This window comes from Labrus mixtus, chromosome 17, assembly GCF_963584025.1.
Source record: "Labrus mixtus chromosome 17, fLabMix1.1, whole genome shotgun sequence".
Taxonomy (NCBI): Eukaryota; Metazoa; Chordata; class Actinopteri; order Labriformes; family Labridae; genus Labrus; species Labrus mixtus.
The window spans coordinates 2,358,622-2,386,422 of NC_083628.1; the positions used below are offsets into that span (position 1 = coordinate 2,358,622).

Below are 27,801 nucleotides of genomic sequence, written 5' to 3' on the forward strand. Positions count from 1 at the left end.
ATGTGTACCAGAGGTGTGTTCCTTCCTCTTACTGAAAAAGATGACTGACCAAATGTTGCATGGCGAGTTATTTCCCACAACCCCACGATGATAAACATATAAGAATTCAGAGGCCAGACTTCTTTATTGTTGAGAACAAACACTTCAAATCAGCTCCTCAGAGATCCTAGACATCTGCATCGATACATGTACTTGCAAAGAGCACATGACGATATATTGGTGTATTGACTTTTCAGCACAGCTCTATCGTAGCAGGCAGTGAGTTAGCCTGGGATTCCAGCCCCGACGTGTCAGTCTAACAACCTGAAGTTAAACTGAAGCTCAATGTTGTATCTTAAATTGTGCGCTTTCAGCTTCTCTTTCCATCCTAGCATTCTTTTCTTTTTTTTGATGGTAAATTCAACCATGACGTCCCCTGTCTGGTCGCAGGGCTGTTCCCCTACACGCTGTATCTGTACACACTGCTTAGTTCCCCCTGCAGCCTGTGCAATGCACACGTTAATGGCAGAGACTGAATATTGATCTTCCGACTCTGCTCAGCTCTCTTCCTGTTAATGAACTCTTCTCTTGAAGCTCCCTCTGCACAAAGCAAAGCGTGATTGACACATCTGTGCTAACCTCTCAGCGTGTTTCCCTCCCCCCTCAGGGTGGAAAGGCGAGTTTAAAAAAAAAAAAAAGAAACATAAAGAGAACTTCTGAATTTCCCAATGTGTGTGGTTTGAATATTAAACAGCTGACGCGAGGCCTTTTTTATCAATGAGTGTCCAGACGAGAGCACTGGGGTTCTGTTGCTGCGCTCTGGTCGTACTTCCTCCTGATTCTTCCCATGCATGTGTCGTCATACGAGCCCAAACTTGCAAGTTAATTTGTACGTTTCAAAATGCCAGTCTTTATAATCTGGGCTTCTGCTTTATCGGATCATTTTTTTTAAATAAATCTTGAGTATTGTAGAACCTGCTGGAAAGCACAAAAAACGCCCGAGCTAGTTCCTGTGTTTGTTTGTAGTTTTTCTTTGTATTCATTATCTTTATATCACATTCCACATGAGCAGCCTTAGTTCGACTCTCTTCCTGTTGCTGTTCTGCTTTGTGTGGAGCCTCGTTGGTTTTTTTTTTTACTCACTTCCCTGTTTTGTCGGCTGATTGGCCAATTGTCAACGCCTGTCTCGCTCTGTGTGTCTTATAGTTCAGACGGTGTTATGTAAGCTTGTCGTCTGCTTCACCTTGGTTTTTGCATGTCACGCTTTATGCTTCAGGCAGGTTCACTTCAAAAGTTTTTTTTTTGGATTGTGATCTCGTCAAAACAGAAGGTAGATCTCCTCTGTCTGCTCCAGTGAAGTAAAAAATGACGCTGTAGGCTGGAGGAGGATGTTTCTCTATTTAATGTCTATTTGCTCTGTAAATACAGATCTATTTGAGCATCGCTCTGAGTTTCATTTTGACCCAAACTTCTCGACCTTTCATCTCTGCTGTCAGTGTGCAAAAACACAGCTGAAAGAAAACACACACTCGTGTTGTGTCATCAAACTGCTGACTGTGGAGCGCCCCAGGAACCAGGAAATATCTGCACCCAGTCTCCAGGCTGAGGTGAAGCAGAGTTTGCCCCTGCACATATACACAAGAATGAGGATGAACTTCAGCCTGTGTTTTAGTCGGAGTAGGGACTTTATGCTGGTGCTTCAGTCCTGCAGATGCTGAGTAGCTGATTTTACGATATCCTGTAAAAACAACAGAACAAGAAGAACCACTGTTTCAGTCACAGTTTATGTCTTCTGTGTTGTTTGTTGCTACAGTTTGTGTGTGGCTCTCAGATGATCTTTGTGGTAAAATAAGGTGACCTCCTTTAGCTTGAAGTCATGATCTGTACGTTTCCCCGCTCTCACTGAAGAAACAGACTAAAGGAAAACAATGAGGAAGTAAAGTCATTCTTTTTCTCTTCTTAGAAAAGACAGGAGAAAGTTGAACCCATGAGCTGTTGTCATCTACTCCCTGGTATTTCTGGTTCTTCCTCTTGAAAAGAAAAAAACAACAACTCATGGAGAACTTAAAACAAGAAGAACATGGCATGGAAAAAAAAAATACAAACGCTTCAAAATTAAGTATTCCAAGGAAATGTATTCGACTTTTGTGCTGGCTTCACATACAAACAGGAAGCAGCAACAGCTGTCAGCTTTTCAAAATTAAGGCTTTTAAACTGAAGTGTACTAATTATGAGCTGATCCTTTCTCGTCTGAACGTCGTCATGGAGACGATTTGTTGACACTTCTTGCAGTTCAATCTGAACGTCATCAAAGCGAGACTGTGCGAGTTGAGAATGTTTTTTTCATTCATTCAACCTTTATTTATACTCGAAAGATCATTGAGGGGCAACCCTCATTTACAACGACATCGAGTCATTACAGAAATAATTAGAAAACAGACATTAAATCAAAAAGAGAAACAGGGGACAGATAAATACAAGACTGCTAAAATCAGTCTAAAAAAAGGCTAAAATGTACTAAGATGCAATAAATAAATAAACACACTTATGTAAAACACTTACAAACAGGTTGGGAGGCTTAAAATCAGGTTTCTAAAATGCCCAAAATGTAAAAGTTAATTTCCCTCAAGAAGATGCTGCATGTTTTTCCTAGAGTCCGGTGCAGAATTTAAAAAAAAGCAGATTTTCCCAGTTCCGATCTGACTCGAGGAACATTCATCAGTAAACGTCTTGAAGAACGTGTGTGGTAACGCCCAGTCGAGAGACGTATGAGTTCTGTCAGGTATGAGGGTCATTTTTCTGTGAGTTTAAAGTTCCCAAAGATCTTTCTTGATCTGCGGCGTCAGTCGGATATCCGTTATGTGAATTCCGTCATTATCGGACCCGATAACGATATTAGATCGGATCGGTCCGATCTCTATTTTAATTTATTGCGATACTGTCCTTCGCGATCAGAGGGGTCGCTCTGTCTGCGGTCACCTGTTGGATCTGTTAACATAGTTGAGTATAGAGTGATGGTGGTTTTAGGATTTGCCATCGCTCATATGAATAATTCAGAGGGACGTTTTAAAGCGTCAGTGCAAGAGGACACCGGTTTCTGGTTGCGTGGTTACATCAACACACACAGCCGTCCGACTCTCTCTCTCTCTCTCTCATTTCCACTCTTACCTGTTCTCCAGTTTGATACCAGTCGAGCTCCGTTTTCCAACGTTTAATAACCTCCATTACTGTCAAGTCAGACATGGCAAAGACGAGCATGGTGGACCAGAGGCTGCTGCGAGCTCACCTGGAAGCTATGCAGACGGTCCGAGCGCTGCTTGTAGAGAAAGCCTTCACGGTGATGTCATCAGAGGTTTCTGTCGTTTTTTTTTTTCACTCGCTGCTTGTTCCCCTTATTGATCTTTCTGCATCTTTTTTGTTTTTGTCGTGCAGGGAGAAAAAAACAATGGCTTCGACGTGCTCTACCACAACATGAAGCATGGCCAAATATCGTCCAAGGAGCTGACGGACTTCATCAGAGAAAGGTAAGACGCTCGGCTCTGATACTCAGCAGGTGGTTTTATTTCTTTAAACAGTTTGTCACAGAGCAGATGGAGAGGGACAGGAAGTCACACACTGAAACAACATGAAAACATCCGGTTAAAAAATGTTACAAATATGTTTAAGCACAATGATTGGAAACGTTAATATATTGCAATAAAAGAAGAAAAAAAAAGAAAACATCCGGTTAATTTTCAAAATAAAACACTCTGTTTTGACGCTGGATCGTATTCCACTTTTCAAAAACATCATAATACTTACTGACCCATGTTAGAAGCAGACAAACCTCCACCCTACTTCAACTCCTTCGCTCGGGAAATGACCTCATGTGTGTTTTGTTGTTGTTTTTATACCACATACATAATATTATCTCGTGCTGTGATTCTGAAATGATCTCCTTGGTCTCGTGACTCCAGCTGTGCGGCGGAGCTCCTCTCTGAAAACGCCGCCTCTGGGTGTGGACGTATGACGCAGCACAGAGCTGGCATGCGGTGGAAGTTCAGGGTTAGAAAAAATAACAAGCATGGGCGTGATTTGAAATACTGGATTTAGTGTTAGTGACAGCATGTAGCCTAATCACTCAAGTGGTTATTTATAGCACGCCTGAAGAGTTGTTTATGTTCTCCAGTCAAATATCCATATTTGTAAGTATGTGATGTCTATATGTACACACACACACACACACACACACACACACACACACACACACACACACACACACACACACACACACACACACACACACAAAGATAAACTAGCAGCTAAAGGCATGAGAGGAAAGCTATGTTTTAAGACCGCGCTTTAAAGAACTTAAAGTTTCTACAGACCTCGGGTCAGCAGGCATTTTGTTCCACAGGTTGTCACCATGGCGACTGAATGCATCGTCACCTGAGGTAGTATTGACTGTAGGTTCATTCAGCAGACCTACCTGCTGATCTGAGGGATCTGATTGGCTGTAGTCAGTGAGCAGGTCAGAAAGATGTTGAAGTACTATTCCATTAAATGCTTTGAGGTGTTTGTCATTTTGACTTTTATTCTGTAATGAACTATATCGCGCTACAAGTTTTTGTCTCGTGCTACAAGACCATCAACCTTTGAGGCACCAGGTGCTGTTGTTAAAAAAAAAGTGAACGTACAGACCTGCATGATAGTGTGGCCCATTCCTCTTTTTTTTTTTATGATCTCACGCACTCACACACTTCACACCGGACGCCATTGATATCTGCGAGGGTTCAGAACTCGGGCTTTTGGACTGACTGGGATTGGGGTTTGGGAAATTGGCCGTCAGAATAGTTGCTGTTTTTTGGCATTATATGAATCACTTACTGTGTCAGCTGTGAAGCTTCATCAGGTAAATGTTTATCAGAGAGTCTGCCGATTGTAACACAAAGTCTCCTCGAGTGAATCTTAGCTCACCTGTAACCTCGCTTTGTGTTTTCACCTTGATCATCTGCAGCTATAATAGCAGCATCTACTCCGATTCTTCCTAACTCCATGAAGATGAGCTTCAGCGTGTCAGAGGTGGTGGTGTGTGTTTCTAACCTGCCACATGATGGATGTTCTGCCGCTGGAATCAAACCGTGGATTCCTCCGTCGACCTGACGTTGAGGAATGTTCTCAGACTCTTTGATATAAAACCTTTTGTGCGTCCGATCAACTGTGTTTATACATCGATGTTGTGACGGTTTGATTGCTAATGAACAAAGACGATAAAGAGGTGAACAGTGAGTTCTAGGATAACGCAGTTTCTGCACACATTTAGCACGTCTGAAGTTTTTCCTTTGGTGGCAGAGGATTTACAAAACCCCACTCATAAGGCTTAAGGTCGTTGTTTGAACCCTTGAGGCGGGCTTTGCTGTAATAAATCACCTTTTAGCTTTTCATTTTGAATACATATTAACACTCTTTGCAGTCGATGGGAATGTTATTGTTTATTGTTTACTAAGGAGTTAATGAATGACACGTAGAGGACGCAGAAAGTCCGCTGGAGGGGGATTTATTTTGCTTCACTAGATTTGTTATTTTATTCTAGTCACAGCGTCCCAGTGTGTGGGGTCTTTTCAGTTCAGATTCCCTTCTGAAAAACTGCACCATGGCTCCCTCTGGTGGACAAAGATGATCTGTGCATGGTGTCATAACTTTCAGTGAAACGCATTTGTGATTTAAATGATATAATTTGAGTGTTACACACAGATTAGTAAAATCTCTCGTCATGCTGTATTGGTGCTTTCTGCAGCATAGCAAGATGCAAATAAAAAAACAGCTGCACACGTCCACTTCAAGTAAAAGAAGAACTGAGAATAAAGCGGCAATGACAGACTGACAGAAGAAGAGACCTGAGGATGATTAAAATAGCCTTAACTTCCTGTTGATGTACTACAAACAGACAAAGATCATTTCTGTTACAACATCTGCTTCAGTTCAGTTCAAACTACTTTATTAATCCCTCTAAGTGGGAAATAGTTTTCATCAGTTTTCATATTAAAGACAATAAATAAAAACACAGCTACATACAGAAAACAAAGAATTATATATAGGAGCTAAACTATGAAAAAAGAAACTCAAATAAATACTGATGTAAAGCAGACGGATGAACGAATAAACCGACTCAAATAAAACAATAAATGAACCAGTCCTGGAAAAAGGAGACAAATTCCATAAGAAATGAAAGCCTGACCGGTACGGGATATTACAGATATGGATATCAGGAATCTCTCTAATGTGTTGTTCATTCTTACATTTGTCTTGTAATCTGTGTGTCATGATGGATGCCGATCTTGCTGGCTGCAAAGAAATCTCTCTATCGATGTTTTCGATCTGTAGAGATAGAGAAACACATTTATTGCATTTATCTCGCAGTTATCAAACACTTGACAAGATGTGTCACTCAACTTTAAAGTGACTGCTCATGTACTGGAGAGTGATGATGCTTGTTGTAATCCATATAGCGCCCTCTGCTGGTGAAAGAGAACTGCTAGTGTAATACAATGATACTCAAATAAATGATTTGACTGGTGAATAAATCGAGTAATATCGGCGCATATCAGAGATAAAATTAGCTGATAAGATGATAAACGGCTGGCTGATTAATTGTTCTGGCTCTACAGGAAATATATACAAATTTGTATTACAGTGAGGGCTGTCAGCATAATTAAGGTTAATTGTGATGCGGTTAAGGTCTAGAATTAATGCATTCATTCATTGCTGCTATTTTGTCCCTTTAGTGGCACCGTAAATAGTCGTCCTCAGTGTCTCCCTGTAGTCTGAGTGATGGAAGGACGCTGCTGCATCTTTGAATGTCTCATTTGACTTTAACAAACTGTCAGACAGCTCAGCTCCGAGGAGTATTTAGTAATCAAAGGAGATCAGACACAAAATAACTGTAATAAAATATAACCTTCAAACCTTCAAGTCCACGTTGAGAAGAGGTGTGCGTGCCTGAACGGGAGGTCAAAAGGTCGTCGGACCAAAATGGAAAAAAAGACTTTCAGATGAATGAATCCTCCTTTTTTAAAATGTATCAGCGTCTGCAGTCTATACAGACATTTTAAACATTTAGTTTAAACACTTTAACTTCTTTTATTGTTCTATCTAGAGTCAGACGTTACTCCTGGCACTCTGACGGCGTTTACAAAAATGATGAGTATAAAAATAAAACCTCTATTCTGGGCTCAGACAGAGGCGTGGAAGTGGGAATTTGATGCATTTGGAGCTCGTCCCGTCCTCTGTGTTGAGTTTGTGTACACGTGTGTGTGTGTGTGTGTGTGTGTGCTGGATGTGTGTATTTGAGTGTTTGTCCCGTTTCCCCCTGGCTGACCTTCTTCCTGTGAAGTAACTGCAGAGAGAGAAAGAGCGAGAGAGAGAGGCCGGCTAAATGAAACATGCATAATTTAGGCCTTCACAATAACACTGCCTCTGTGTTTTAAGTGTCTTTTTTACTCCCGTCTCTTTGCTGCAGATGAAAAAGTAAACATGAAAATTGATAGAAGCAGTGAAATCAAACACTCGCTGTCGTCTTGTGTCCGCTTCAACACGAGCTTCATGAACAGATCTCAAGCCCGCACGCAGCGCGATAAGGTCAGACGTTTATGTCACCTGCCAGGTTTAAGTGAGATCGTTGGCTGAGATGTGAAATTGTTAAGAGACATGAACAATTTGAGCCAAAACTTAGTGAGAAATACTTCAAAAATACTTAAAAACTCTGCTATACTTTATCCTCAGAGGGTTGTTAAAGGTAGAAGTGTTATCTCGACATGATTGACAGATGATACTGTTAGCTTTAAGTTTATTGGGTGGGTGTCATGATAAGATAAGATATACAATATGTGGACCATGATAATAACGATAAAGCCATGATACAACAATTTAGCATTCATTGATATATTGTAAGAAAAACATTATGATATCGAGGAAGAAGATATAATGAGTAATTCATAATTGCTTTAAAATGTTGCATATTCAAAATACACTTCCCCATGTTTCTCTAACTCTAATGTGTCCCAAGTCTGTCTACAAACCCCCCAATGATGAGAAAAGTCCATCCTCTCTGTCGTTTGCCTGCTCCACTTTTCAGAAAATGTGTGCTCAAACAGGTCGTTTGGAGGTTTTCCCTTCATGACATCACAAAGGGCAGTAGCCCCTCCCCCAGGTGGGTGACCCTCCCACAGCTAGGTGTTTGTTCTGCCCTCTGAGTCTGCCTTCTCACTGTAAACAATAGGACATGGAGCGAGAAAGCACCGAGTACACCCAAAGCCCTTCCAGAGAGGGGGCGTGGTCAGACACAGCTCATTTACATATTTAAAGGTACAGACACAGAAACAGCCTGTTCTGAGCAGGGCTGAAATAGAGGGGTTTATAGACATGATCAAATATTTACACTGGTTGACTGATCACACGAGTCAGGGCATGGATATTTTGTCACGCCGCCATTAAACAAGAAACCTGTGTTTGTCCTCTGCTCTTCCTCAGGAGTACTATTGAAGAGGCCTATGCCAGGTCTATGACCAAACTTGCCAAATCAGCGGGCAACTTTTCCCAGCTTGGGTGAGTGTGAACAGCTGTCTTGTAGTTGATGTCAGTAGATCTTGTCATGTTGTTTCAGTCTCTAAAGTGTTGTTTTTTTTTATCGCAGCACTTTCGCTCCAGTGTGGGATGTGTTCAAGAGCTCGACAGAGAAGCTGGCCAGCTGTCACTTGGAGCTGGTGAGGAAACTGCAGGAACTTATTAAAGAGGTGCAGAAGTATGTGGAGGAGCAGGCCAAAGCACACAAGAAGGTAAGGACATGGGGACATTTTTAAACTTGTTCACAAAACCAAAACACAACTGTCTTCTAAAACTTGAAGTTATTAACTGTGAATGTTTTTTGGATGCACACTGTAGTTAAAGGAGCTCACTCAAACCATACAAAAACTCTTCAGGTGCACGGCCACAAAAAGACACGTCTGCACACTCAATGTCCTTTAACACCCTTTAATCTGGGTGGAGCAGCAGCGTGCAGAACAAGCGGAAAAATGAAGCCAATGCAGAAGTGCAAAATCCTGCAGTTTCTCAAGTGTCCACTAGAGGCCGGCTGCAGAAGCACAGGAAGTCACATACACACCCATTCAAAAAAGCCTGTTTTTACAGCAGAGATTAACATGTTTACAGCCTGGTTCAAAAAAACAAATAGGTGTGATTAGCTCATGTCTCCATCGACACACACTGTACGGGGGGTGAATTTTATGATAATTCATCGTTTTGATTTTATGAAGGATAAGAGTTATTCAGATGTGTAGCTGACCTGATTGACAGGTGGACCTGGGGTAACGGTTTGTCAGGAGGCTTAAAACCCACCTCAGCTCCAGCTCTCAGCCTGTCGTTAGGTTGAGTGAACGTTTTTGGGCTTTTCATGCCTTTAATTGAACGATAGGACAGTGGATAGAGTCAGAAATCAGAGAGAGAGAGAGCGGGGAGCCACATGTCAGATTCGAACCCGGGCCGCCTCCTCCTCTCAAGAAGTTAACCCTCTGTACATGGAGTGCGCTCACTAACAGACTCGGCTGCCCATGCTTTAAACTCTGGTTGTTACCTCCTGAGTAAAAGACGTTGACAGAGTAGACTCCAAACAGAAATCCTCCCTCCACATGAAAATTAACATTAGATCTTAATAGTTGATTTTAGCCTAAAATAACATAGCGTGCAGTGTTATTCCACACAGCAGTTTGTATTTCACCCTGCTCTTCTACGTCTCTCCTCCCTGCTGAGACAAACCATCAGCTCACATCTCATGCATGAAGCCACAGAACACAAACTGGAAAAGGAGCTTGGAATTAGTGGAGCTGTGTTTGTGCTTTGAGCATGACAAAAAGGCTGTCACAGTTTCTCCTCGTCACTTTTTAAACTCTCCCTCTTCCTCTCTCTCTCCGTTTCCCTGATTTCTTGGCTAACTTGCAGATACAGTTCGCACTTTGCACGCTGAAGTTGAGCAGCGTGAGTAACAGAAAGTAAACACTGTTTATGGAGCAGGTGCCCACATTTGTACATTGTTTAGGAGCTCACCAGTGTTGTTGTCTTCTTTTTCCTGCCGCCTCATGTTCACATTACGTCAAAAACTCCTAAAAAAATAAGAGTTTCAATAAGAATATGTACAAAGAAAAGTCTCCAAACACACAAAAAACTGTCCAAACTACAGGTACAAAAAGTCTTTAAACACACCAACAAATTGAAATAGTTTATATAAAGAAGAAGAATTAACATTTTACAGAAGCTAAAGTAATAAAACAAATATTTCTCTCCTTCCTGCCCGGTTGTTTGTTAGGCCAGGCTACCTGCACCCCTCTTAGACATACTTTTTATCTGAATATCGGACTGCGTTCTATATACCAGTGTGATCAATATACCAGTATAAAATGCTGAGAAATATACCATCATGACTGCAAGTTCAGCCATCAACATCGCCCACTGCTCGTGACCTCATGCAATAGAGAAATTGCTTCCATTAATTGTGTTTTGCATGCGGATGGTGCTTGGATACATAACGATGCAGGCCAGGCTGGCGTCCTCCTGCATTGAAAGAAAAACTGTACATCTACTGTCTACTATTATTTAAATAAGTAAACCCTGTGGAGTCCTCCTTCCTCAATTAAAGACAACAAGTGACCAGCGGTGGTGGGCACTGGGCAGAACGACTTTATGTCTGTGCTTCACAGCTATCAACTTTACTGAAGGGCTGAGAGCTCCACTAGCGTACAGGTAGCTAACAGGACTACACTGGTCCACATGGTGAAAAAGAAATTGGTACTACTAGAGCTGAAGAACCTCCAGTCATGATGTAGTCCTCATGCCGGCTGACTTGTTGCATGTCGTCCCCTGATCTCTCTCCTCCCAACATTTCCTGTCTCCCTTCAGCTGTTCTTTCTAATAAAGGCACAAAGGCCCCAAAATGTAACTTAAAAAAAGAGCTACACATCTGAACAGATAAACGACAAAATGACATTTTAATATCAAAATCAATAAAGATATGATGAAGATATGATAATAACAGTACTGACTTTGGGGATCTATTAAATGTGTAGTTTATTTCATGTCTTTTTTGGGCTTCTGTATTTGATAACTGTCATTTCGTCTTTCATTACCATACAACTGTCTAATGTCCTCCTCATGCAGGAGAGTAAAATAGTATTTTAGGAGGTTAATGAAAGACTTCTGTCTGCACTGAAACTGTTTAATGAACAAGAGGCTTCTAGTCAAAGTTCTCACTGTTTTGTTGTGACAAACTAGACAAGAATGAACCCCTCAGTTAAGAGGAGCAATGGGCAACACTTGCACTTATTATTCAGGCCCGATGTCAGCTGAGTCACTGCATTAAAACACTTGTGTGTCATTAGACAAAAGAGGAAGTGGCGTCCACCCTGGAGGCCGTGCAGAACATCCAGACCACCTCTCAGGCTCTGCAGAAATCCAAGGAGATCTACAACGCCAAAACTGTGGAGCAGGAGCGCCTCCGCAAAGAGGGGGCCACCCAGAGAGATGTGGACAAGGTGGGAGGTCATACACACACACACACACACACACACACACACACACATAATCATGGTATGGTAATAAGGCATGATGAAGTGTCTTTACCATACAGAGACTTTAACCCCAAAGCTTTCACAAGCTTCAGATGTTTCCTCGCCCGATTTTTCACTTGATCTGGGAAGAACAGAGGGCCATTGTGCAAGTTTTTAAAACTTTTAGTGATACCCATTTACATGTGTCTGTTTATGTTTTGCAGGCTGGAGTGAAAGCCAAAAAAGCCACAGAGACCTACAAGTCGTACGTGGAGAAATATGCCACGGCCAAGTCCGAGTTTGAACAGAAGATGGCAGAAACTGCACAGGTACGTAATGTATAACATGTCCTCAAAAAACTCCCTGTTTTCTGTCTCTGTGGCATGCAACATTTGTCTTGTGTGTGTGTGTGTGTGTGTGTGTTTGACGTTAAGTGCCCTGTATCATCTCCAGATTGTGTTTTTTCCTCTGTAACGGAATCACTGTGGAAATCCTTGATTGAATCCATCTGAAGGTCTGATTAGATAAACTCCAAATTAAAATCAGATCAACAGATTTTGCCTTCCATATCCTCCTTCCATCCTTCCACCGCCGCACCAGAAATGGTTCCAGTTAGCCTCCTAAGCCCCCTACCCACACCCCAGTATCACAGTCTACGGCCCATCTCCGACGCAGCACATGTGGACATGAACTATAAACACTGAACACATGTGCTGTGACATCACCCGGGCTCCGACATGTGTGTTCTCTTTTGTCTGAGCGCGTCTGTCTGCGAGGCGTATGCTAGCTGTTATCTCGGCGGGATGACACAAGTCTCATGTGTGTCTCTGTAGTGTAGACGATGGAGTGACTTTGTGGTTAAAATGCTCTTCTTCCTCTCTTGAGTTCATGATTATTTATACTTTTGTCCTTGAGTTACCTCAAAAGCTCAGAGTCACTGGGCGCTGGTTGCTTAGTGGTTTGTGCGCCTGCTCCATGTACGGAGGCTGTGGTCCTCCAAGGAGGCAGCCCTGGGATCGAATCTGACCCGGGCTCCTTCCCCGCTGTCTCTTTCCCTGTTTTCCAACTCTATCCACTTTACTATCTCTACAATATTGGTAGAAAAAACCCCAAAATAGGGGTGCTCGTGGCGCAGTGGTTAGTGCGCACCCCATGCGGCAGTAGCTCAGTCTGTAGGGACTTGGGTTGGGAACCGGAGGGTCGCCGGTTCAAGTCCCGGTGCGGACCAAATATGGACGTTCACCGAACCCCCTCCCCACCATCAGCTCAGGAGCGCCCGCTGTGGGCCGCTCCGTCACTCTGGCTTCCCTCCATTAGTGCATGTCCACAGGATCCTGTTTCTGCATGTGTGTGTTCATGACCTACAGAGTGTAAAAACTGAAATTTCCCCTTGCGGGGATCAATAAAAGTAAATCTTAATCTTAATCTTAATGTATGGAGTTCATAGTCTTCCAAGCGGGCAGCCCAGGTTCGAATCCCGCCTGTGGCTCTTTTCCGCATGTCATTCCCCACTCTCTCTCTCCCTGATTTCTGACTCTATCCACTGTCCTACCTCTCCATTAAAGAGCCCATATTCTGCCCTTTTTGGGGTTCATATATTTAATCTATGTTCCTACTTTTGTACGTTCACAATAGATGAAGTTTGAATAAAGTGTCTGTTTTCATGTACTGCTCCTCCTTGCTCCCTCTCCGCTCTGAGTCCGTCAGCTACACTCTGCTGAGCCCCCACTGTTAGACCCCACGTGGGCCAAGTCTGCTCTGATTGGTCTGCCGATCCGCTCTGTCCTTATTGGTCAGTTGCTCAACACGGTTCTCGGAAATGTCCCGCCTCTTTTACCATATTGGGAATGCAGCCACTGGCTCCGTCCGAGGGGAGCATAAACATTAGCACCTTAGCACCACTGTGCTACCACGGGCTACGGCATATTGTGGGCGTGCTACAGAAGTTAACGGGAGTGCAACATGAGCTGCAGGGCTTACCACAACGAGCCAATGGGCTTAGATCAGTGATCTCACACTGACAATGACGTCGGACTAACAAATCTTTATCGAGGGGGGCTAGAACCGAGCGTTACATGTGGCTAATGCTACAGCTAACAGGAGGACGTAGGAGAAGCCGTGTTTCCACAGACTTTGAATTTTTGCACATAGATGTGCCTAAACATGCACAGGACACTTGGAAAACACACTAAAGAGCATATAAAACCAGAAAAAGAAGAATATGGGACCTTTAAAGGCACAAAAAGCCCAAAAATAAATCTTAAAAAAAACAAAACTACTTTCATTCAAGGCTATTATGTTCTCCATACCTGTCTTCAAACTCAAAGAAGAACCTCCGGTCTGAATATCGCTTAAACAAAGTATTTAACAAGTTGTAGGAGGAGCTTTAAGAATTCAGCCTCTTTCAAAAAAACATGCACTCCAGAAAAATGTCTTGAAAACTTAAAGGCAGAGTCAGCAGACTCTGTTGCTTCTTTTGCTTCTTCCATGTCACGTCTTAACTCAGGAGATCCCTCGCCCCCCCCCCCCCCCCCCCCCCCCCCCCGTCTTACAGGGATGGCCTCCCGCTGTGAGGTGCATGTGTGAACAGCCAGGTCAGGAGAATATCCTCCTGAAATGATCTAGATATTTTTCAGGAGTGCAGATGTGTAAACAGCTTCAGTCTTCTTTTTGTAAGTGTAGTCGACCCCTGCTGGCCATCAGACGGAATGCAGTCTTATCCTTCACTTATTTGAGTTCTCGTGTTTGAGACTGACTCCATGATGTTGATTTTCAAGCAGCTGTATTGCTCAGAACTGATTTCTCTCTCTGTGTTGCAGAAATTCCAAGACATTGAAGAAAACCACATCCTGCACATGAAGGAGATCATCCAGTCGTACTCGCAGTCTGTCGAAGAAACACACTCTCAAATCGGAGAGGTGAGTGTACACACACACATACGCCCACATGCGCACATACCTACATTCAAACATTCCTCTGGGTGGAGTAGGTGTCTTGTTGACCTGAGGCTGTGCTCATTGGGTTCACCGTGTGTCATATCCATTAGCGTTGTCTTTGATCTCACTAATCGTTTAACTGAGAACCAGGAAACGGTTCATTCAGCCTTTAATGCCAAGCAATTAAAAACTGATCAAAACTCCCTCCCAGCCAATCTGAAACACCTCCACCAGTCCAAACACTCGCTAAATCCTGCGTCTGATATTCAAAAAGTTCTGCTACGGGGCTTTGTTTGTTTCTGCAAGAGCGGCGGTTTACGTTTGAGGTAATCGGCATCAAATTCGATTAATTGTTGGAGCTTTCAAACATCATTTACAGTCACATGAATCCGTGTTTTAACACTGAGCAGAGATTTCTTTTCATTTATTTGTTCAACAATCACACTTACATTAGTGCCACACAGAGTGACTCCAGTCTGCTGCTCCGCTCTCATTCATCTGAAGAAGCTCTCTGCTGGGGATGAAGCTGCAGTTCTCCTAATGTCCATAGAGGGCGACCACGCTCCACACATACTACCTCTCAGTCCAGCCTGCAGCTCGTGCGCCAAGTTGGAAAGAATACAGAGCGACAGGCTACCGCAGGTTATTCAGCCCTTTTATAGTTCCTGCTTCTGAACACGAGCGGCTGCCTGTTGCTGGAAAAAAAAAGTTAGTCTCCCCCCCCCCCCCCCCCAAAAAAAAAAAAAAACAAGTACAAGAAAAATCTGAGATGAAGAGTTTTTCCAAACAGGTTTGTGAGGCATCTTATCACATCAGGGTGAGGGAGGGAGGGAGGGAGGGAGCAGGGCGAGGGAGGCCGGGGCCGGTTTTTGACTCTGTTGCAGCGTTGTGCTTAGTCACCGAGCCTAAAGGCATCCACGCTGTCAAGCAATCACACAAACACAATCGTACATTTGCATACACTTGCATTTAGAATGTAAGTTGTCGTGAGTGCTGGATTAGTGAGACTTGCGTACACACACACACACACACGCACACACACACACTGGAACACACGCTGAACACTTACACTTTGTGTTGTTTTGTTGTGAGTCATTTTATTGATGTTTCTGCTCTGAGCAACAAAGATTTTAAATTCAACCTACAAAGTTACTTTTCTTGGATTTTGTCCAACATTTTTATTTATTATCTTTTTTTATGAATAATAATTGATTCTACCTTGTGATTGGTTCTATCATGAGGTGTTCGCACATCAAACTATCTCATGAAGTGGGCGTGTAGGACATCAAACTGTCACAATGAAAAAGAAAATCCTCCTCTTGCTAAGCATCACCAATTCACAACCCTCTTTGTCAAGTGTGTTCTCAAACAATTTCCCCGCCATGATCTCAGGTAGACAATGCTCCTCCTTGTGTGGGACATTTAGAATATCATTTTTAGTGTCCCTTTTCATTTGGAAACAAGTCACAACACAGTAGTTAAGATACTCTCGAGCTTCTGTTTCATGGGGACTTAAAATCAGTTATCGCAGAAATGACTGTATTGCAATATTTTCATTATCTTGGGTTTTGTACCGTGCATCGTCTCTTATCGTATGGTCTCTTAATGGTGCATTTATCGTGGCTTACCCTGTGATTCTCACCTAGGGCTGGGCGATATGGACCAAAACTCATATCTTGATATTGATTAGCTGAATGGCGATACTCGATATATATCGATATGTATTTTATTAACAGTGAAAACACATGGAAAAATAAACTACCTGTTTGTGAATTTAAAAAGTAATATTATAAAATAAAAATGTTCCTTAAATACAAAAAAAGAGAGAGAGAGGAGGAGAAGGGTTAAGAGGGACAGACAGTCAGTCATCATCAGTGAGATGAGAAAAAAGTGACCTGGCACCTCTGTAACGTTATTTTAATGCAACATAAACTATATCGATATTAACCATATTGTCTTACTCTATATCTTGTTTGAAAATATATCGATACATCTTAAAAACTTGATATATTTCCCAGCCCTATTCCCACCCTTACTAATGATGCTCTCAAAGCTGATCTTATTCTTCAAATAAAGTCATCACCATCCTTGTATTTGAGGTTGAAAGACCCAGGCTTCTTTGGTGTGATAACATGACCCTCAGTCTGTGGGAGAAGCTCGTCTTCGGCAGGTGAACAGGAACGTCTGGAGACTCGGTGTGAAACTGTTTATCACAGGAGAAATGTCCACCGCTCATCATAGACGTTGACTCTAGTGCAAAGTATTATTGGAGTTCCTGCCAAAAAACAACAAACGTTATACTTGTGATCTTAAATGTTCAGCAGCTCTCACTCGCTGTCAGTTCATGGGCATGAAAGAGACGAGAGACGAGGTGATAGCAGAGATGTTATGGGGCATGGAAACCAGAGCAAAGAGAACCCGCAGGTGTCACAAAAATGAACGTCAGCCTCACAGGTATTTACAGACAGCGGCAATCAGCTCAGCGGGGATGAAGGATAAGAGGGTTAGAATGAGAAGATGAGCGGGGATAGGCAAGGAAAATACCTTATATAGGTGTATTAGGTTCAGACAGTAGAAGAAGAGAGAGGGCTTTAGACTCACAGAAGGGCAGGTGTGTCATAGCTTGCGTGCTGTGTTTGTTTTTGTAAGTGAGCATTTGTGTGTGTATGTGTGTGAGAGCGAGAGAGAGAGAGGATCCCTTGAAGGCAGATGCATGTTTCGAGCATGTGTGGGTGTGTGTGTGTGTGTGTGTGAGAGGGGTTGATGACCTCCGTCGTGGCAGCAGCACCTGACAGATCGCGTGTGCTGCACTGAGCATACTTCCCCACCGCGGCAACCTCCCCACCTCACCCACATCAACTCCCCCCCCCCCACAACATCCTCTCCTGCCAGGGCACAGAAGGCTAATGCACTCCACCTCTCCACAGGGGCCCGGGGGGGGGCAGACACATACGTGTGTGTGCATGCGTGTGTGTTTGTTTGAAAGTGGAGCCACTCTGCGCTAACAGTATCACGCACATCTAAATGGTTGTGGCGAGATGGCAGTCAGCCGCTGTTCTTCATCCACATAACCATACATCGCCTTTCACTTTCCCCCTCAGTAAACACACAAGCACACATGCACATCCAAAACAAACAAGCAAACAAACACTACCCTTCCTCCGATACTGCCCAAAGGGCCTCTGCAGAGCGCGGTGCCAACAAACATGATTCAACCTGACACAATAGAAAGACAGTTAAGTACAGTGTGTCTCCACAGGCCAATCATGAATACAAACCTTATAAATACCAGATAACAGCGAATCAGAGCGAGTCAAAGCAGCAGAGAGCGTTAAACAAATCACACCTAACTCTCAACACGTGATGCTAATCCTTTGTTTTTCTTCATTCTTTGAAATGCTTTCATACTTTGACACAACTGTAAACATTAAGGTCAGACTAAAGCAAGTGAAGAAACAATTCCTCTAAAGTCGTCCGCGCTGACCTTTGACCGACCACAATTCTCCAACACAGGAAGAGCATCACACGTGATCAGTATCATCGTTTGTGATGTGAAAATATCTGAGAAAGTTAACGTCAGAGAAGTGCGCAGAAAAGCTTTAAAGACATTTAAAAAACAGTAAGGATAGGAATACTTCCTGGACTCAGATTGAGTCGGAAAAACTACAAAATAAAAAACTGCAGGGCACTCTTTTTTTAAATCTCTCTTGCATATGTAAATATATGGAAAAATAAACACAGCCAACTTTTTTTATTTTAATTTTTAGATTTATTTTTGGGCTTTTCCTGCCTCTATTTGGAGGGATAGGACAGTGGATAGAGTTGGAAATCAAGGAGAGAGAGAGAGAGAGTGGGGAATGACATACAGAAAAGGAGCCACAGATTGGATTCGAACCTGGGCTGCCCGCCTAGAGGAATACAGCCTCCACACATAGGACACGCACCAACCGCTGCGCCACCAGCGCCCAAAATAGCCATATTTGAAAGTTATCTTTTTACATCTTTTACACACTTCAATGTAAATAATTGAAGTAGATTTCAGTGTAAATGTTTGCAGTTTTTTCTTATGTTTTACACACACAGAAATTAAATGGGGGTATAAATGTTCACGATTCTGATGCTATTTTAATATGTTCAACTTTTTAGTCACCGTTATGTTAAAAATATTTCTCCTCCGAGGGCGAGCATGAAAAAAGGAAAATATGACAACTCTGCATTAAAGAGAGATGTGTAACAATAATAATAATAATAATAATACATTTAATTTGTAACGCACTTTACATTTTTGCAAAAAAATCTCAAAGTGCTACAGGAATAAAATAAAATAGAAATAAAAAACTAATTTCATCAAGTAAGCAACTAACGAAACTAAAAGCACAAGCAGAAGGCTTTGTTAAAAAGGTTTTTAGGGCCCTCATAACAAAGACATTATGAGCCAGTGTGTGGTGAAATCAACAACTTCTGGTGGATCCACTTAGACCAGGTATTCGTCCCCCTACCTGCATTTTCTTTTTGTATCTTGTTATATTTTTAACATCTCTAGAGTTTGCTAAACCGGCTACCAGCTGACAGGTTTAATGCATTTGACTGCTGGGCACCTTTCAGACATTCATATGTTAAAAGAAGCCAAGAGTAAGGTCATATCTGTCGCCCTCGATCTAGAGAAAAACATTGTTTTAGAGTACGAGGGCCTTACGTGGGGAACCCCTCTGTATATTGTTTTATACGTCGATAATTTTCAGTCAAGACATACAGTATATATCTTTTGCTTTAATCCCAGAGCATGACAGAACAAAAAGTTTGAGAACCACTGCTTTAAAGAGAGGTTATGTGAGCCTGTAGGTGGCAAAAACAAACTGGTAGAGTAGAGTCGGCCGTCTCTCAACCGGAAGGTCGGGGGTTCGATCCCCAGCTCCCGCAGCCACATGTCCGATGTGTCCTCGGGCAAAACACCTAACCCCCAAACTGCTCTATACACAGCAGCCTCTACCATCAGTGTGTGAATGTGTAGGTGTGACCTGCGGTGTAAAAGCACTTTGAGTAGTCAGAAGACCAGAAAAGCTCTACACAAGCTCAAGTCCATTCACCATCGATGGATGCACTCAGAGCAGGCACATTCGTCCCACATCCCATTTCATCCATGTAGTGTTAAAATGATGAAAAAAAAACGACTCCCCTTTTAATCTGACCTTTATCGGGTGATCATGCTCCGTAAGAGAAGTGGACCACATGAAATGACCTAATAAACTTTATGTCACTGATTGATTGCAGTGACTGTTAGTGTTGAAAGAATTGATCTTCTGTTACCACGGCAACAAATCTATCCAAAATCCTGGCAGCGGATTTTGATTTTTGAAGTCTGCTGCAGGAAGTTCAACACTTTCATGTGCTTTTTTCTTTAACGAGTCTCTTGGATTCAAAGTCACTCATCAATAAATGTGTTTTGTATTTTTTTTAGGTCCACACTGAGTTTGTGAGGAACATCGAGAACACCTCAGTGGAGAGCTTAATACAGAAACTGGCCGAGAGCAAAGGAACGGGGAAGGAGAGGCCAGGTGAGTCGCCTTTCATACTGTTTAAAATCACAGTTTTCAGTGTGTGCGTGTGTGTGTTGTGTGTAAACACATCAACAGTCATGGAGAACGAGCCTTTCAGCCTGGTCCTGCTCTGTGAGGGAGGGTGAGGGGTTTGTGTAGAGAGGGGCAATTAGACGTTAAAGAGGGCCATCAGAGTCAATCATAGTAATCTGCAGTAAAGGTACGCAGGCTCGGCATTCCAGTAAGCATGTGACACACGGGGGGGACGGGGGGCGGGCTTTGCTGCTGTGCTCCCAAGACTAAGCAGCCAGAACCAACCTTTTACAGGAGGTCAGGGCTCAACAATGACTCTTGTGTAAACTTGGCCATGCCACAATAATCAAGGGAATACTCCTCAGAGTGCTTTTGGCTCTAACCCCGCCCCCTCACCTCCGTCTCACACACACACACACACACACACACACACACACACACACACACACACACACACACACACACACACACACACACACACACACACACACACACACACACACACACACACACACACACACACACACACACACACGCCAACACCACCAGCTCAGTAAGAAGCTCTGATGTTTTTTTAGAGCGTCCAGTTTATTCTTTTACCTGATATAAGACCCCCGGTCTTAATCTGTTTTCACATATGCATGAAAATATCAGACTGCCTTCCCCTGAAATATTCAAAAGTTTCCCTCACAGTCAGAAATTAGATCCAAAATGGTGGACGAAGCAACAGAGTGCCATGCTACAAAGACAGTTTTTGCCTTTATATCATTGCTACATGTTACTAAAGTGGACAGAAGAACATACAGGAGAGCAGGAAGGGTATAAAGCAGATCCATCACATGCATCAAAGATATAAGGATAGAAACGTCTTGACCCCCTCCTGCTCGCCTGTGTACAATTTCCTAACTTTTCTCACCATGACTTCACATAATTTTACTTGTGGTGCATTCACACTTACACAAAAGTCCTGAAAACCTCCTGAAGTTTTCGGGTTGGGCTGCATGTGTAAACACAAACATGCACATTTTTCACTACAGTTTTTACACAGAGTTTGAGTCAATTTTTTTTGCATGAAGTTAAGAGATTTATGCTTCTGTGTTGTTCTTTTTACATCATGGACATCAACTCCAGACATCCGCTCCCCTCTGACCGGGAAAGTCTGATGCTCTGAGTTGTGTGTTAGGAGGATTTCAGGGACAGCGTGCCTGAAAATGTCTAGAAATTGTTGGAGTACTTTTGAGAAAACGGTTAAGGAGCTTGAAGGAAAAAGTCGGGCTCAAGTCTGGGTGTTAAATTCATCTGTGTGTGTTCACTCTTGCAGCTCACCCTGTGATTTTACTGTTTTATTTTGCATGTGTGAAAACACCAGTTACATCTCCAATAACTCCAGCGGTCCCTGTACTTGTACTACATTACGTCAGGTCGGCGGGCACAGAAAAGTCCACCTCCGCTGTGTTTGTGTGTACACAAACGGCGACCCCAGTGTGCAGATGCTGCGTCCGGGGAGTGGTGGCCCTCATTTGTTTGGACAGCAGAATTAATTGAGGCTTAAAAAAACGGTCAGAAAATTCCTCTTGTTATCAAGCTGTTCATTAGGGATCGTGCAGCAGCCCCGGCCCCCTTGTCAGAAAAATAACCTGTCTGTCCCCCCTGATTAAATGGCTGAACGGATGGCCCGGTCCGGTGCCTTCACAGAGAGAGAGAGAGAGGTTGAATAAACTTTCTATTGCGGAAACAATCCCAAAGTGACACGCTGCGAGGCAGGGGGGTTTCGGAGTGTTCAACGATATCCAGCTGAGCTGTCAACTGGCGGAGGGCCAGACACGCAAACTCCCCCCCCCCCCTCATACCACCCCCACCCCCCTCCTCCCTCTACTACTCCCACTCCCAGTGCCATGTGAAGCATATGCAATTTAAAAAACCATCCTCCAGTCATGCGTGACTGCATGATTCCCTCACAGAGAGGAGAGAGAGAGAGAAAAAGAAACATCTTCCCCCCCTGTATAAACAAAGTCGTCTGTCTGTTTGGGAGATGTTTTAAACAGTTCCTAATGTCGGCCCACGTTTAGGTAATATTCATCTGTCTGCTGTTTGGACTTTTTTTCTGCAGTTTGGTTGTGCATAAATATTGTCAGATGCAATCGCAGGAAGAGTTCCTGCTCCCTGCCTGAGCCTTACGTCGATCCTTTAGCGTTTGTAAAACATCCCAGAGCTTGAATAAAGAACAGGACTTTTAATTTTTCCAGTAAAGCCCCTCCACCTACCTTCCTTTCTGGTGTTTTTTTTTAATTTCTCAGTGTGCATGTGTTTAAAAGTGATGCATTTTCTACATAGATAGATAGATAGGAACTTTATTAATCCCTTGGGAAGGTTCCCTCAGGAAATTCAGATTCCAGCAGCAGCAGGTATAGAACACCAAAGGATAGAACAGCACACAGATACAAAGAATAAAATAAAAAACACAAGTTATATACAAATAATATACTGTACACAGAAGCAGCAATATGCATGTCTAAATAAAATATCTTATATTCTATTTTCTATATTGTTGCCGTTCTCACCTGTTTTAATGGTGGCACGATGACCTCTCTCACTTCCTCCCCTGAGTCCCGGAGCGAGCATGCCAATTTTGTTTTGATTGGCACGAAACCCCCCCCCCACACACAGACACAAACACACACTGTAACACTTTTTTTTCCGTGCCGTCGCTGTGTATACTCGCCGGCGGTGAAGAGGCCCTGATATTGCACAGTAGAGTAGATCGGTCATTGGTGTACTTTATCCACTTCACTTGGCGTGATGCATGCCTCTCGTGACTCGCCGCTTCCCTGCGCTTTTCACTCAGCAGCGCACACGCCAAACAATGCGTCGATTCTGCTCGCGACCGGCATTCCTCTGGGGGAGAGGCCGCCGCTACTGTATACGTTCTGAGTTAAAATATCATTAGCTTTGTTGTTTTCAGGTCAAGGCATGTTAGCAGATCGGAAATATTGCCAGAGGCTGCTGCCCCCGTCTCCCTCTCCTCTTCTTCTTTTCTTCTCCCTCCTGCTCGTCTTGCACGCTGTTAGGCTTTCTAGTTATCTGTTTCTCTGCTGTTTTGATACCAAACACACGCTGCGTGGGCTTCTAGGTTGTGCATTTTAGGAAAGAAAAATCATCTTCAAATTTGAGCTTTCATGGTTTTCTATTTAACAGAATTCAAGAAACATATGTGCATCTTTAGGGATCTAACGATTCCTCCTAAAACAATTAAAAATGGATACAAACAAACAATTGAGTATTGCAACTCTACCTCACATTACCTGCTTTTGACTTCACTCGTTCAGCATCAGTAGCTGGAGAGAGGCACCACACAGACCTGGAAGAAGCAAGTCAAGATTACATTTTTACGGTTGGAGAAATCCTCTTGTTTCTAAGGCGGGGTTTAGTTGTGAGGTGACCACATCATGGAAAAGACAAAAACATTGATGAACGACACAGTTAGCTTAACTAATATGATGCAGCAGGTAAAACAGCGCAACACGAGGAAGCTTGAGACACCAAACACAATAAAGACATGCGCTTGGAAGCGGATTTGAAGTCATATACACAACTTGCAAAAAAGCAGTTTTTACAGCATGAATACAGCATAAAAAAAGGTCTGATTAGTTGTTGTCATCATTGGCACACACTGTACGAGATACATTTTTTTTAAACGGCTCCGTTTTTTATTTTATAAACGATACCTGTTATCCATAGTTAGGCACGTAGCTGACATGATTGACAGGTGGGCACGATGTAACAGTTCGTCAACAGGCTTAAAACCGCCTCAGCTCCAGCTCTCAGTCTGTCGTTAGGTTGACTGAAAGTTAGACTGAGACAGCATTTCCAACATGGCGGCTGCTGCCAATGAGCCTCCAGCGCCCCCTGCAGGAACAGATGGCTGACGTCACTCAGGCTTCACCCATAAATATTTACAGTGTATTGTTGTAATCCATATAGCGCCCTCTGCTGGTGACAGCCAGAAAGAGAACTGCTAGTGTGATACAATGAAGCTTAAATAAAATGCTGTTTGACTGGTGAATAAATCTAGTGATATCGGTGCATATCTGCAATAAAATTAGCCAATACCGTTAGTCGTTGGATATTCTAAAATCGGCCGATATATTCAGGCTCCAGGTGAAATTAAAACTCAATGAATTGCCCAGCCGTAAAGTATTTTGTGTATTGTTACGTCCCTCTGCATCACTGCTCTGAGTGTAGAAATAAAACTTAACTTAGATGTTACACTGATGCAACAGTTAGTTTCATGGTGTTGCAGAGTTGTCTCTCCCCCTCTCTTAATACAGAATAATAACATCTCACAGACACCAACAGCCCAACCTCCCCGATCCCTCTGACTGACACGCACCCTCATTGCATGTCTTGCCTCTGGTTTTTGCTCCAGCCTCCTTTTTAGCGTGTGTGTGTGAGTGTGTGTGTGTGTACATTATAAAAAAACCCCTATTGATGTTTCTGGAGGCACATTTGATGCCTGACAGTTCCCCGGGACGTGCAGGAGGGAGCCCGGGAAGAGATGGATGTGTATAATTGATGAGCATTAAATTAAGTGTAAACGTTGTTGTTCTTCTCTGGATGACGTATCTGCATAACCAAAAGCAATGTTATTTTTTTAGTGGAGATAAAAAGGCTGGTTGTGCTCCAAGTCATGTTCCAGCAGTGGGTTGGAATTCGATGTGACAATTTGTTAGTTCAATCTATTAATCAAGGCGGGCCGCGATTATTCCGAGTGGCTATGAGTGTTCGTGCAGGCTGCGTTGTGTGTGTGTGTGTGTGTGTGTGTGTGTGTGTGTTTGTTTTATGTATGCTCTGTTTTTTTTTTTCTTTTTCTGGCATGCAACAGAGAGAGGGGAGAGGGCATCTCTTTAAGCCCCGCAGAGCAGATTTGTCCATGTGGCTTTAAACACTTCACTGCATGTAATCTCGCCCGTGTTTGTCTTATTGTAATAGGGTTAGAGCATTTGCGTGTCCCGTGTGGGGAGGTTTAGCTTCAGCCCCGGTTTTTAGTCACCATACCTGCTGTTTGCCGGGGATCCCTCCCCGAAGCCTCCTGCAATCGATCATCAAGTGTTTGGTGTGTGATCGTGTTGATTTGTGTGCGCGTTTCCGCTCTGTAGAGAAGCGCTTTGTGTTCTCAGGAGTGAGAGCGCCGCTTCTCTGCGAGGGCCACCAGACACACAGTTGACTCTGCTATTGACCCTGTCTGCCCTGTGGGAGCAGACCCTGCCCTGTTTGTATACACACACACACACACACACACACACACACAATGTGTATGGCACGCCAGACTGCATGTTGTGTGTTTTCCCAAAGTGTGTGTGTGTCTCTCTGTGTGTGTCTGTGTGTGTGTGTGTGTGTGTGTGTGTGTGAATATTGCGTGATGTACATTCACAGCTCTCACAGCAGTGGGTCAGTGACCCTTTCCATGCCAAATGAACCTAAATGAATTTTTTTTTTGTCTCATTAGGGCCCATTGAGTTTGAGGAGTGCAACGCAGCGATCGCCACTGAAGGTGAGTCTAAAGATGTTAATTACACGCTGCAAGCGGCGGGCGTGTCGCTAAGGCACAGCATTCAACGTTTACTCAAATGTGAGATGTCAATCATGAGGAGGGAGAAACAGATTTAAAAAAAGATTCAAATCATTTCATCTGTACTGAAAAAATGTTATGTATTTATTTTTTGTATATTTGTCAGGGACAACATACTGTATGTAGGCATTATTACATCTAATTAAAAAGCAACCAAAGCAATGTCTATCGACTTATTAGCAGACCTCGTCCTTGGTTAGGCTTTTAGGAAATAACACACATGATACTCGGTAACATAGACATAAAAACTGACGATTGCGGCACACAAAGATAAGCAGTCACATAGATGCTTTGAAACAGTGAAGCAGACACAGACAGGCAGATTGATGATAATGAATAAGAATTAGAAAAATAAAGTGGGACTTGTTTTTCCAGAGTGGCTCCTCTTATCTCTGTCTTCATTTCTCTCTCCTGCACACCTTGCAAGCTTTTCTACTTTCCAGAAATATCTGCTCTGATTGCAAACGGAGAGTGTCTGTCTTCAAGTTAAAGCATGATTTTAAAAGTTAAAGGCAGAATGTGCAGCATTTGACACATATATATAGTAAAAATAAATAAAATGTATCCTGAGTCATGACTGTCTACAATGAGGGAGAAGCTCGAGTCCCGCTGGCTGTTTACATGGACGGGACGGCCGGCTCCTCCCCTTGTGTATAAAAGCTGTTTTAGTCAAGAACTAGAGAGAAGAAGAAGAACATACTCACTGATTATTTGGACCTCACATATGTATCTGTAGATCACGCTCATTCTGTGTCAATTAACACGCAATGAGAAGCTACGAGCGCTAACCTTAGCATGCTAACACAACAATGCAGAATGAGCCAACCGCAGACAGAGAAGCCTTAACCAGGTTTTCTTCTAATCTTTTTTCTCCTGCACATCTTCAAGCTGTTAAGCTTCCTAGAAACATCCGCTCTGATAGCAAACACAGACTGCATGTCTCTCTGGTGAAGCACATTTAAGTCAGTTAAAACTCATTTTAGTAAATGGGGATGAAAACTGATAAAAAAGGTTAAATCTGGGCTTAATCTGTTTTTAATTAAGGTGCTAAACCCAGAAGAAGAAAACCATTTGGTATCCCAGGCCGCAGGAAAGACAAGGACACAGACTCAACGTGAGTGTACATTGATGATCTTTAATATGAATCTGAGCATCTCTTTTTATTTTCCCGTCATTCATCATGTGACACTTTGTCTTGCAGGGAGTCGACAGAAGTTGAAGCTGCTGTGAGTATAAATCTTCAGTTCTTCTCTGCGACTCTTCTTCTTGACTCTCTCGTCCCCTCTCAGAGAGAGAGAGAGAGAGAGAGAGTCTCTGTTCCCTCGTGTTTGTTTTCTACATTTGTTCATTCATTCATTTCTCTCTGTTGTGTAGAACACTGCCAACGGTGCTCCCCCCGGATACTACGGCTCCATAGACATCCAGAACGCTGTGAGTGAGCCAATACAGCCGGAAACACACACACACACACCATACACACACACACACACACACACACACACACACACACACACACACACACACACACCATACACACACACAACACAACAGAAACAACACTGAACACACACACACACACACACACACACACACACACACACACACACACACACACACACACACACACACATATAAACACACACACACAACACTGAACAAACACACACACACAACACAGACACACACACACATACACACACACGCACACGCACACACACACACACACACACAGAAAGGTAATATTTTTACCCAACCTCTACTTTTATAATATTGGTAAATATTTTAATTCATGCATTTAATCATGTATGAATAATTTGATACAATATGATATGGTACGGTGAGATGCGATACGATATGTCGTCTTAAAAGCGCCTACCTTCTCTGGTCCAATCAAATCCAGAGCATTCAGGAGCAGAATCTGAAGTTAGAAGGAGGACATACTGGCTGCTGCATTGTTGTCAGAGAAGCCAGCACTTCAACACAGCATGTTTCCTTAATGTCTGATCAGATAGTAAGATCACTTTAAGAACTTAATTAACTAAAATAAGACATTGAAATACAGAACACATTAAACTATAAGCCCAAAAAGTATTGATTTGATTATTTATCACATT

At 43.0% G+C, this 27,801-nt stretch overlaps 1 protein-coding gene across 12 annotated transcripts in view; it reads left to right on the top strand.

Annotated features, from left to right (window-relative positions):
- fcho2 (FCH and mu domain containing endocytic adaptor 2) overlaps window positions 1-27,801 on the top strand; it is a 59,088-nt gene that overhangs the window by 8,487 nt on the left and 22,800 nt on the right. For all 12 annotated transcript variants that reach the window (XM_061061731.1, XM_061061733.1, XM_061061735.1 and 9 more), the window contains exons 2-12: window positions 3,412-3,503; window positions 8,488-8,562; window positions 8,651-8,792; window positions 11,385-11,537; window positions 11,777-11,881; window positions 14,372-14,470; window positions 19,947-20,043; window positions 25,565-25,609; window positions 26,732-26,801; window positions 26,889-26,913; window positions 27,062-27,118. In XM_061061731.1, the coding sequence (XP_060917714.1) occupies window positions 3,412-3,503; window positions 8,488-8,562; window positions 8,651-8,792; window positions 11,385-11,537; window positions 11,777-11,881; window positions 14,372-14,470; window positions 19,947-20,043; window positions 25,565-25,609; window positions 26,732-26,801; window positions 26,889-26,913; window positions 27,062-27,118 (960 nt within the window). The remainder of the gene's footprint in view (window positions 1-3,411; window positions 3,504-8,487; window positions 8,563-8,650; window positions 8,793-11,384; window positions 11,538-11,776; window positions 11,882-14,371; window positions 14,471-19,946; window positions 20,044-25,564; window positions 25,610-26,731; window positions 26,802-26,888; window positions 26,914-27,061; window positions 27,119-27,801) is intronic.